A 12,026-nucleotide genomic window follows, 5' to 3' on the forward strand; every position below is an offset into this window, starting at 1 on the left:
CACGACGTTAGGAACTTTTTATTTGTCTATTCTCCTGTCACTCAAATTACGAGTCAGTTGAAGTTGCCGATTGGGTGTCTTTTATGTCAATCTTATTTTGTCGTCGCCGATTGGTCGGAGCTTAGAAACGCCCGTCCGAGTTTTTCTTCCGGGTTGTGGCCATGGCGTGCTGACGAACATGTGAGTTTGGAGATCTACAATCTGGCGACTGAAGACTTCAACCGACTCGCACCTGACTATTGTAAGCTGCATTTTCACTTCGTAACATTTGTAAACTACAATCACAGATACATTTCAGTATGCGAGCTGCGTGGCTGCGTTGTACAGTCATGTATATTCTGTCGTTATTCTCACTTTACTGTGCAAATCAAACATGTATGTGTTTAAAATATCAAATACGCTTTTGTCATCACAACCGTATACGCCGATCATTATTTATCTATACTCATGTAACTTAAATTTGGACACTGACTTCGCCGATCGACCTGCACAATTGTCAATTCCTCCAGAATCAGAACATGGATTTTGTGGAAGAGGACTTCCCCAGAGGTGGGACCGACAAGCCGGCGACCGCGAGTAAAATCGTGGTCCCGAGGGCTGAAGTGGATAATCTTTTCCAGGTAATAACAACCGCAACACGTCGGTTGTTCTTCTGTCCCATCCATCTCTTGCTTTTTGCTGCGCATCTAGAACCCCTACTATACTGAAGTAAACATCACTCACTCTTTTTTGTTGGAGAGCAGCGGAAGGCACCGTTGCTTTTGGCCCTTTAACGTCACTCAAGCTTGTTCTTTGCTTGGATGCTTTGACTGGATGATTTGGATTAAACAAAAATCGTGTCTTTCGCAGCCAAAGGACGAACCAAAAACGAAAAAGAGGAAAGGTGCCAGCAAGGATGAGGAGGCTAAAGTTAAAAAGAAAAAGGTTGACAAGGAGAAGGGGTCACTTGCTCTCAATGCAGAAGAGAAGAAGATACACATCCTGCATGCCAAGGTAATGCGGCACAACACAACACAAAATGCCTGTCCGTGCTGTCTGTTTCATGCAGTGACGTTGCTTGTGCAGCATCTGAAGGAGGGCATGCTGATGCTGGGCTGTGTGAAGGAAGTAGCAGACTTTGAAGTGACAGTGGGTTTGCCCTGTGGTCTGCAAGGAATCCTCAACATTAAGAACATCTGTGACTCATTCACAAAGACACTCACCGAACAACTGGATTCAGACGACACAGAGGTATGAACTAGTGTAATGAAGTGCTCCAGCATGTCTCTAATCTGGAGGTTCACCTACAGGACATTTGCTCTCTGTCTCAACTCTTCACCCCTGGCATGCTGCTGAGGTGTGTCATTGCTAAGATGGATGTTGCCTCCAATGGATTTATCACGGTGCAGTTGTCAATCAACCCCAAGTTAGTAAATGCAGCTCTCACCTCAAGTTCCCTGAAAGCAGGAATGGTAAGTAAAACTCATTTTTTCCTTATTTGAGTTGTGGGTCAACCTTATAGTGTCCAAACTGTGCCTTGACTCAGGTGTTGAGCGGATGTGTTGAGAGTATTGAGGACCACGGCTTCATTATCGACATTGGTGTCAGTGGAACTAAAGCTTTTGCCCCGAGAAAAAAAGTCTCCACCCCTGAAGGTATGATGGTTAATGTGATGTTTTATATGTCGACTGTTGATGGGAAAACGGTTTGGATCTGATCATTCACTCTCCAGAGCTGAAGGTTGGCCAGTACGTGGTTTCACAAGTCAAACAAGTGAAGAATGACGGACGTGTTGCTCAGCTTTCTATCGGTCCTCTCACTCCTGATCAAGCTGCTGCCAACACACAGCAGGAATGGAGCCTCAGCAACCTTCTGCCTGGTCTTTTGGTCAAAGCTACTATCAAGAAGGTAAACTATCGTTTGAGTTTGACCAAATCTGTCTGAATGTTGAATTATTGACTGTTAAATGTATTATTCCAGGCCGCCAAACATGGTCTGATCCTGGAGTTCCTGTCCTCATTTAGTGGTCAGGTGGACTTTCTTCACATGGAGCAAGACCAAATCTCCCATTATTCTGTGGGAGCAGAGGTGAAGTTTATATGACTCGGACCAACAATGGCTGTTGGAGAATTGTGATGTGCTTTAGAATTTTGAATCAAGCATTTGTTTTTATGTTGCAGGTGCAAGCCAGGCTGCTCTACATTGAACCATCCACTCGCCTCATTGGTATGAGTCTGCGCAGATACCTGGTGGGGCTGGAGCCGTCCATTGAGGCCTGGTCTGGGGCTGGCGACTGCGTTGGTGAGGTGGCCAAGGGCTGCAGCATGACGTCAATGCACCACCTGTCTGGAGCCTTGTTGGAACTCCCTGATAAGAGAGTGGCTTTTGTTCACGTGAGTGTGCATGGTGAGCGATGAAGCAGTGGAACTGGGATTGATAAACGCCGCTGACCTTCACAGAGAAACCACCTGAAAGAACCGAGCGAACGTGAAAATGTGAATAAACTGCTGGCGCTGGAAGATCACACCTGCAGGATCATGTCCTTCAGTCCCATGGAGCAAATTCATTTTGCTTCTCTGCGCAAGTATGTGGAGTTGCTCAGGTGAATGTCATCTCAAGATCCATTCTTTAAAGCTTTGTCTTTTCCCCAGGTCCGTGATTGAACAGACCTTTTTTAGATACCAAGATGTTCAGGTTGGCCAGATCATAGAGGTAAGAAACTTCCCCTATGTTTCTAGCTCATAAATGTCACACATGAAACATACAAAGATATCTGCCTAGTATTGACCAGCAGCATGGTTAACCAGTCTGAGAAAAACCTTATTCCACAATGCTGCTTCACTGGTGGTCAAACTATATGTGCACATACTTTGTATTAGGGCTCTATTTGTTTGTGTTAGTGTTAACAGAATGACCCCAAAACCGGTCGGTAAATCCGGTCATGTGAACAGCCCCAGTTAAAACAGCTTGAAAATGGTCGACGCTCACATTTTGGTGGTGACGAACTATGGGTGGCCGAACGTTTTTATCGTTTCTTTTTCATGTCTCTGGCGTGCGTCTTAAAGGAACGGCATCTCAGGACGAGTTGACGTGTGTGTGAATGATTTGCTAGTTTAAGTATGTAGCAGTATATTTATTCATGAAATACATGTCTGGTCAGTAATTGTTCCTGATGGGTGGTTAAACCTCGGTGCACTTCAGTGTGTTTGGTGCTGGTCTTCCTGTGTAACGTGTGCAAGATTGAAAAATGAAGTCTGCTGTTATAATATGAGTTTGTTTTTGTGCACTATGAACATTTTATTTGTTTCTTTTTTACTGTTCTGACGTTTGTGTTCTCATTTGTGTTGCATGTCTCAGGGCACTGTGACGACCTTGCTGCCACACGGGATGATGGTGCAAATTTCCAGCCGCATCAAGGGCCTCGTACCTCGCACCCACCTGTCCGACATCCTCCTGAAGAAGCCGGAGAAAAAGTACATGCCTGGAATGGCTGTAAAGTGCCGGGTCGGTCTGCAACGTTTTGATGCCGCACTCAAAATGAAGGATACGCACAGCTGATTGTGACTCCTCCCTCAGGTGTTGTCAGTGGATCACGAGAACAAGAGGCTGTATCTGACCAGAAAGAAGTCTCTGATCGAAAGCACCCTCCCTCGCATCCTCAGCTATAGCGACGCACGGAAGGGTCTGGTGTCACATGGCTTCATCGTCAGCATCAAAGACTTCGGTTGCATCGTCCGCTTCTACAACGAGGTGAAGGGTCTGGTGCCGACTGAGGAACTCTCCAGTGAGCCTTCCATCAATCCAGCAGATGTCTTCTACGTCGGCCAGGTAGGAGCAGCCAAAGAGCTTTGTGATAACGTGTGGCTGCAGTTGTGTCACTAATACTGTTTATGGCTCAGGTGATGAAAACCAAAGTCCTTCAATGCAATGAGCAGAAGGCAAGGATGCTCCTCTCCTTCAAGGCTGCACTGGAAGGTGCCGCTGATGAACCCGCCCCAACACAGCTTGAGTGCGACGTTGGCAGCGTAAGCTTCACCACCCACCCATCAACACCCGTGTCTTCGCTGCCCTTCTCTTCACAGTTGTACATTTTGTTGTGCAGATGCTGGAGGCCAAGGTCTTGAGAAAGACCCTGAATGGTCTCGAGGTGGCGATTCTTCCGGAGGAGGTGCAGGCCTTTCTTCCCACCACACACCTCTCTGATCACGTCTCCAACTGCCTGCTGCTTTGGGAAAACCTGCAGGAAGGAGACATTGTGTCCAACCTCACTTGTGTTTTCAACAACCAAAAAAGGATTGTATCCTTGGTCTTGTGTTACTGGTGGTATTGGTCAGTTAAATCAGCTGTTGAGTTCAACAATTCCTTGACGATTTGCTTTTAAAGAATCTCTCCAAGAAACCTTCCGTGGTCAGGTCGCTAGAGGAAGGACAGGCGGCTAAAGATTTCTCCGAAATCAAAATCGGAATGCAACTTGTTGGTTGGATCAAGAACATCATGACCTATGGGGTCTTCATCGAGTTCCCAAATGGGCTTTGTGGACTGGCACCCACTTCTGTGAGTGGTTTCTTCTTCTTCTTCTTCTTTTTTTGTGTTGACCTCATGTCTGGTAACCCGTCCTCCTCTGCTCTCTAGGCCATGACCGACAAGTTCTTGAAGGAAACGGCCAACACCTTCCAGATAGGCCAGACAGTGATGGCTAAAGTGACCAACCTGGACGAGGAGAAGAAGCGATTCTTGCTCTCCCTGAGGATTTCTGACATCATTGTTTCTCCGACCGACGCACACACGAAACTCATCAACGGACTGAAGGAGAGAAGAGCTGCCGCTGAAATGTTGTCGACGAGAGGTGAGTCGAGTCTGGGTTTCACACTCACTTCAATTCATCTGTGGACAGTCGCAGTCACGTCAACACTTTGTCAAATCCTTAGTCTCGTTCCTTCTCACACGATAGAGCAACAACTTTACTTTGAGCTGCATTCGCTTTCTTCTTCGCTTAAATGTTAAAATTGATGTAGTAGAATCCAATTTCACCCTGTTGGAGTTGACCATGGTTCATGGATTGCAAATTTATACCAGGAAATGAACAAAAGAATCATATTTGTTGAAGGAATTAGTATATTATGTGTGGCATATGTCAAGTTGAGATTATTATTATTATTATTGTTATTGTTATTATTATAGGTCGATGCAAGTGGTCAGTGTTGCAGAAAATGTTTATTTTTTAGGTTAGTTTAGTGTTTTAAGTTGCTGTGTTTTGAATTCCATCTGAATTAATATTCACATTTTCTATTAAAACCTTTGTTTGAAGGCCCAGTGTTCTACAAGTGTAGATTCAGCACCAATCTATTCTGGGGTTTTTGCGAATAGTGATATTTTAAAACCACAATAGGGTTAATTTTGCTTTATATTGTGTGATATTTTTCTCTAGTTGTGTTTTAGTGTTATGTAAATGGACGCCTAGTTGGCATCCAATTGTTTCCGTGGCTTTGTCAGTCAAAAGGCGAAACATTCCTGCACTGAGAGCATGGTCACTATACTCTGATCAGATCTGATAGAAGCAGAGGTTTGCTGCTGTAAAATCAATTCAGGCACCAAGGAGTTGATACTCAAATGGTCCTGCCATCTCTGCTCAGATTCCAGCGGTCTGGTTCAGAAACTGGCTGCACTGACTGTGGGTCAGAGGTTGAAGCTGAGTGTCGATTCTGTCTCGGAGGACGGGGGTGCCACATTCAAGAGCGACGATTTGGCCGGGGCCAATATTGTGGCCAACAAGATCCACGTGGGTATGTACCTTCTCAAATGTGTCCATCGTCTCGCACCATCCCAGGAGGTTGTCTCGTGAGCTGTAGCTCTTGTGCGTGTGGCGTGTTTCACTGTATCTTCTCCACTGCTCCTCAGGTGGAAATATCAGTGTTGGGCAACAAGTGGCGGCTGTCGTGCTCTACGCTGACGTCTTCTCTGCTTGTGTGCACGTGTCTATGCTGCCCAAGCTGAATGCCAAGAAGACCACAGTGAGTGCTTTTTCTGAGTTTATTTCTTCAAAATGAACATTTTAATGTGTCCCTTTTGTGCGTTTATTTCCTGAATTTAATCGATGATGAGGTGGTTATTTGTGGTTTAATTCCTTCAGCTGGATGTGGACACCTCATACACGGCGATAGTGCAGCATGTTGTCGGCGACTTTGCCGTGGTCTCACTGGGAAACACCGCTCAGTTCACCATGATACAAACAAGGAACCACCTGAATCAGATCTTCATGACAGAGGGGATGAAGGGCGGGATGGTTTTGGCTGCTGAGGTTGTTGAAGTCAGCTGTGAGGAATTGCAAGGGCTCCCTCTAGTGTCCTGGAAGTACACCGATCGAAAACAGCGCACAGAATCCCAGAGCGAAGACAAAGGTCAGCACCGCTTCGGCGACATCCTTCAGGGCAAAGTGCGGACTGTGAAGCCCACCCGTGTGGTGGTCTCGCTCGAGGACGGCAGCTCGGCCAACATTCACGTGTCTGAGATGATGGAGGCCGAAAGTCTGACCGTCAGGTCCTTTCCTACGTCTACTGTTGTCGTGGGAAGCATGGTCACAGCCAGAGTCATCGGAGGGCGGGAAGCTGTCAGTCACAGGTGACCACTCCTTTTTTCAGGGTAGACTTCAAAATGCTGATTTAAAAGTGACTGAGCTTCAATTTGATCTGGTTCTCGTGCAGGTTCCTGCCCTTCTCCCATCCAAGGTTCTCCTACAAAGTTCCCGAGCTCACCATCGTACCAAGGTTGACACAACAGATTCGTTCCATTCACATTTGCAACGCCTGAATTAAAGCTTGATATTTATCCTTTTGTTCACTTGTTTTCCAGCAAACTCAATCCGAAGGTGCCACTGAGCCAGAACAACGCAAAAGATCTTTTGAGCAGCTATGCAGTTGGGGATGAAATCACATGCTTTGTATCAAAGGTACTGCACTCAGATGAGAGGTGCTCAAACTGACGTCCTACATCAGTTCATTTTTTTTTTCTTTTTGTGGTACCAAAGTTTATACCAAAGCCCAAGATACTGGAGGTCACAATTGGTCTTTCTCTCACTGGAACAGTTGAACTGCTCGCCATGATCAAAGACCCAAAGGTAGGAGTGGGATGCGATTGCTATAATAAGGCCTTCACATACTGACCATTATTGTCGTGAAACATCCTTTGTATTGCTTCCTGTTGAAGCTTTTGGCCAACGTGCAACTGAAGTTTTCAACCCTGATTATACTACACAACCTTCTCCGACACTTGACTCTCCTGTGTTTTCAGGACTACAACCATCCAGACAAGCTCTACAAGCCCGGCCAAGTGATCCGAGCCAAAATAGTGGCAAATGGTGTGAAACCACAGCTGTCATTAATAGGTAAAGAGCAGCTGCATGTTCACGCGGCTGAATTTATCACATGGAGTTAAATTACCTCTGTTGTTATAGATAATCACGAACTTAAGAAAGACACTGTCACACTGGGCATTGTGACCAGCACTCACCCTCACACCGGCGTCCATGTCAAGCTTCCGTTCGGTGGCTCCGGGACTGCTTCTATCACTGACCTGGCAGACGCGTACAAGCCCAAACTGCTGGAAACTTTCAAGAAGGAGCAGCTGGTCAGGTTAGTTCTCCAAGTTTCTTTGTTTTTTTTTATGCCTTTATGTAATGTTTCAGAGGTTGTGGGTCCATACATTAGTAATATGGTACAGCTGACTGAGCTGTGTCTTTCAGATTGTGTTCTTGACGTGCCCTGTTTTTGTCTCAGGTGTTACCTGCTGTCTCAGGAAAATGGAAAGTGGCGCTTGTCTCTCCGTCCGTCAAGGTGCGCTGGCATTAAATTCATATGCTTTCGTCACAAAAATTAACCATTGGCTGAGATTTTTTTTGTTGGTTTTCAGAGTGGTCCCGGAGACAGCCAAGCCAGCGAAGGACCCAGAGGTTAAGTCCTTAGAAGACATCAGCGTGGGACAGGTGGTCAGAGGTTACATCAAGTCTGTTGGTGATAAAGGAGTCTTTGTGATGTAAGTTCTGAAATCCACTTGTCTCTCTTCAGTGATGAACGGCTGAAATGTTGACTTGTTCTCACATGATGGGGCTCAGAGCTGGAACCTGACTCATTATTTTCTAGTGTTTTGTGGACTTGCAGTGTTGGGGACTTTCAGATTAGTGGCTGTGTGGTGTTTCAGGATGTTCCTGGGTTTGTGATTCTCACTGGTGTTTTGTGAAAGTCAAGATGTTTTTCGTCTGTGCCGCAGGTTGTCAGGCACCATCACAGGAAGAGCTCAGTTCCAGATGACCACCAAGTACTACATCAAAGACCCCAAGGTTCTCGCTGAGCACCTGCCTCTGAATGCTTTGCTCACCACCAAAATCATCAGGTAAAAAATGACAATCTCTCAAGTCAGTCAAGGAGGTCAGCGGTGAGAACAGGGCAATTCAAACAGTACTGAATGATGCTGGGCTGTAATAGTGATACAGAAACTTGCTCATGTTGACCTTTTCTCATGATCCTGTTCTCCTGCTGATTCAGCGTTGACAGGGAACAGAAGCTGGTGGACCTCTCCTTGCTCTCCGAGGACACAGGGAAACCCGACGTCCTTCCAGAGTCGCTTGGTCTGAGCTTGCGTCTGGTCGGTGCAGAGAAATTAAGGCACGACGCTATCATTAAAAAGAAGCGAGGCATTTCTGCAACTGAGGAGGTGCGAGTCAGTCCGTCAGCCACCTGGCACACCGTCCCAGATCCCCCTTTATCACCCCGGCTTGTTGTGTAGCAGGTCCCCAAGAAGAAAAAGAAGATGAAGAATGAGGACAGTGACAGTGGAGTGGAGGTCTACTTCAGGGAGGAGGAAGATGGAGGCGATAAAAAACCAGCAAAGCCTGCAGCAAAAGAGGTGAGCAGCCGGCGCTCGAATCGCTTTGGCCTTCGAGTGGCCGGTGGTGAAGAGAATCTCGTGTGTCAACAGAAGGCGGCCAGTTCCGCAGCTCCATCCAGACTGCAGGTAGCAGCAGGTTTCTGCTGGGATGTGGGTCTCACCTCACTGAAGCCTGCTTCTGATGTCAAAGATGAAGATTCTAGTGATGAAGAGGACCAGGAGGACAGCAGCAAGGTGAGTCAATGTCGACGACATGTCTGAGGAAATTACATTTTCACTGCAACAGCAGCTTCACCTTGGGCGATTATACTATTCTACTTACACGTAAACCAAGCAAATCCTTGTGAAATGACATGAAACCATGTGATCAATGATATTTATTTGTTATCGAAAAGTCCAACCAGCAGCAGAAACCAGGTACAAGTCATATTCATCAAGTTTGCTGAAGAAAATTGGAAAAACTGAACAAGATTCAGAATAAATAAAATAAATATAATATAAAAAAATACCATGTCTAGTATTAAAAATAAAAATGATATATTTAATTCCCCAAAGAAGAAAAAAAGTGAAGTGTAAATAAAAGTATCGCCTTAAAATGTTCCAATTAATTTTCGAAAAAATGCTTTCATCAACAGTTTTTACTTACTACTTACTCCTTACTTTATCATTTTTTTTTTATCATTCTTCTCCATAATTGTTAACTATCACAGATTTGCAGCTGTCAATTCCATGACACACTGCTGACACCATACGTGGCTAATGCATTAAAACAAGTGTCTTGCAACCCTCACAGCACAGAGGTGTAAAACAAGGAAACTCTTAGCGGCCCAACAATGGGCCCCGGCCCTATGGTTAAGAATCACTGCTTTAGAGGGGACATTAAGCAACAGCTAAGGAGCCAAGCCAAAGTTCCCACCAGGTGAATTTGGTATCAGTGGAAAAGAGGATTGCTGTTGGTGTCACTCAGTCATGACATGAAGCTCAGTCTGTTGAAATCTATTCTTTTCCGCAGCCCCAGAAGAAGACTCGGCATGAGCTGGAGAAGGAAAAGAAGGCTGCGGAGAAGGCCCTTGTGCAGCGTGAGACGGAGCTCATGGACCCCAACCTGAGGCCGCAGGACGCCGCAGCGTTTGAGCGCTTGCTGTTGGCGTCGCCCAACAGCTCGCTGCTGTGGCTCCAGTACATGGCTCATCATCTCCAGGCCACGCAGATCGAGCAGGCCAGGGCAGTGGCCGAGAGGGCTCTCAAAACCATCTCCTTCAGGTCAGTCGCCCTCAGAGAAGTGAAGCGACAACAAGCAAATGGTTTACATTGGAATTTGTCATTTCTCTCTGTTCAGAGAAGAGCAGGAGAAGCTGAACGTGTGGGTGGCGCTGATGAACCTTGAGAACATGTACGGCACAGAGGAGAGTCTGAAGAAAGTGTTTGACCGGGCACTGCAGTTCTGTGAGCCCATGCCTGTTCACCAGCAACTGGCTGACATCTATGCCAAGTCAGACAAGGTCAAGGTGAGACATGAAACACATAAACTCTGTGTTTTATTCATCCAGCTACTTCAAGTGAGGAGTAAACTAAACTGTCCTGTGCACGAAGCTTTGACTCCAACGTAGAGACTCCAGTGAATTTCGCTTATATGATTTTCTAATGCCTTCAACACTGTGCTCTGTGACTTCTCTGTGCAATGGAAAATCTGCAACTTAAAATCTGCTCAAGCCTTTTAAACACTGAATCCTGGAGATCCAGGATTCTACTGAGCATCTGAATATTGTGCCCTGAATATCTCCGTCTTAGTTGGTAATTTTGTGGTGATTGTGTCCCAAAGGAAGCGGAGGCCATGTACAAGTCTATGGTGAAGCGTTTCCGACAGGATAAAGCTGCGTGGTTGAACTACGGAACCTTCCTGCTGCAGCGAGGCGAGAGCGATGCGGCTGCTGGTCTCCTGCAGAGGGCGCTGAAGAGTCTGCCCACGAAACAAAGTGAGATGGCTCACCTTATACTTTCACACCCGCACCTTTATCATAGAAGCCAAAAAAATATGAGGTTGTTGCTTATTATTTGATAATTACCAGGGAAGTTGATAAATCAGTTCTTTTTTTTTTTTGTATATCTGAAAGTGTACGAATCGTCATTGAGCTCAGTTCGTGACTTAGAAAGTCAATAGAGTAGAAAAAAAGCTGTCGGAGCTCATTGAACAAGGGTCCACGGTAAACAATGGATGATTCATCTCAAATACTTGTGTCATTGCTGTGTTTCCACAATAATTACCAATGGTGTAACAAAAAAGAAAAAAAAAATCAAACAATAAAATGGTTATTACGTGGATTTTTTTTTTTTTTAAAGGACATGTGGGCTACTCCCTTGGTCTCTGTGGTGACCCCTGTTATAGAACAATGAGCGCCATCTACTGGATACTTTTTAAAGAAAGAGTTTGTTAAGCACAAGAATGTTTGTTTTAAAGGATTTTCACAACCGCTTCAACAGTAACTCTTCGTATTAGCTGTATTATTTGGGACACTGGATCCAATGATTGTCAATGATGTGTTCAGTGATTCAATTTTTTTTGCTTTGCTTTGTTTTCTGCCGTCACAGGCGTGGATGTCATCGCCAAGTTCGCCCAGCTGGAGTTCCGTTACGGAGACACGGAGCGAGGACGAGCCATGTTTGATAAAGTGATGACAAGCTACCCGAAACGAACGGACCTGTGGTCAGTCTTCATCGACCTCATGATTAAACATGGATCCCAGAAAGACATTCGGTAAGTGAAGCAGTTTGGTCGGCCCCTGTGACAGGCGTGCGTTAACCAAGCGTTGGCTGCAGGGCGCTGTTTGACCGTGTGATCCATCTGAGTGTGTCGGTGAAGAAGATCAAGTTCTTCTTCAAACGCTACCTGGAGTACGAGAAGAAGCACGGCACGCCTCAGAGCGTCCAGGCCGTGAAGGAAAAGGCGGTGGCTTTCGTTGAAGCCAAAGGGACCGAAGCTGCCAACTGAAAATGGATACAACTGCACAACTATTTCCTGATGTGTTTTTTTTAAAACATTTGTACTGAGTGTTTATTGCCTGTGTTTTTCAATGGTAAAATCGTTTGAGTCTTCTGAATGATGCGTCTGGCTCAGAATAAATCCAGCAAAGTTACAATACATTACATGACGTTTTATTTAAAAGCAA

At 45.6% G+C, this 12,026-nt stretch overlaps 1 protein-coding gene across 3 annotated transcripts; it reads left to right on the top strand.

The window, feature by feature from the left end:
• The first annotated feature begins 139 nt into the window (after positions 1 to 139).
• LOC128753747 (protein RRP5 homolog) lies at positions 140 to 11,980 on the top strand. Of its 3 annotated transcripts, none has more exons than XM_053855795.1 (36): positions 140 to 241; positions 510 to 620; positions 850 to 993; positions 1,066 to 1,230; positions 1,290 to 1,451; positions 1,526 to 1,634; positions 1,712 to 1,887; positions 1,960 to 2,067; positions 2,160 to 2,372; positions 2,439 to 2,563; positions 2,631 to 2,691; positions 3,337 to 3,483; positions 3,556 to 3,807; positions 3,879 to 4,004; positions 4,082 to 4,276; positions 4,363 to 4,533; positions 4,612 to 4,825; positions 5,613 to 5,762; positions 5,878 to 5,990; positions 6,110 to 6,597; positions 6,681 to 6,743; positions 6,829 to 6,925; positions 7,004 to 7,093; positions 7,267 to 7,360; positions 7,430 to 7,607; positions 7,752 to 7,808; positions 7,885 to 8,007; positions 8,242 to 8,364; positions 8,517 to 8,685; positions 8,758 to 8,877; positions 8,950 to 9,093; positions 9,872 to 10,122; positions 10,199 to 10,367; positions 10,682 to 10,835; positions 11,449 to 11,614; positions 11,677 to 11,980. In XM_053855795.1, the coding sequence occupies exons 2-36, from the start codon at positions 519 to 521 to the stop codon at positions 11,846 to 11,848; spliced, it is 5,391 nt and encodes a 1,796-aa protein (XP_053711770.1). In that variant the 5' UTR covers positions 140 to 241; positions 510 to 518; the 3' UTR covers positions 11,849 to 11,980. The 3 variants fall into 3 exon arrangements, with proteins under 3 accessions (XP_053711770.1, XP_053711771.1, XP_053711772.1); XM_053855796.1 differs by having other exon boundaries at positions 8,953 to 9,093; XM_053855797.1 differs by having other exon boundaries at positions 8,761 to 8,877.
• The last annotated feature ends 46 nt before the right edge of the window (positions 11,981 to 12,026 follow it).

The sequence above is a fragment of the Synchiropus splendidus genome, chromosome 2 (assembly GCF_027744825.2).
Source record: "Synchiropus splendidus isolate RoL2022-P1 chromosome 2, RoL_Sspl_1.0, whole genome shotgun sequence".
In the NCBI taxonomy this organism is placed as follows: Eukaryota; Metazoa; Chordata; class Actinopteri; order Syngnathiformes; family Callionymidae; genus Synchiropus; species Synchiropus splendidus.

Coding starts and splice junctions, on each gene's coding strand:
- LOC128753747 (XM_053855795.1), top strand. CDS start 519: ATGGATTTTGTGGAAGAGGACTTCCCCAGAGGTGGGACCGACAAGCCG. Junction 1,635..1,711: donor AAAAGTCTCCACCCCTGAAG/GTATGATGGTTA, acceptor TTCACTCTCCAG/AGCTGAAGGTTGGCCAGTAC. Junction 3,808..3,878: donor ATGTCTTCTACGTCGGCCAG/GTAGGAGCAGCC, acceptor TTTATGGCTCAG/GTGATGAAAACCAAAGTCCT.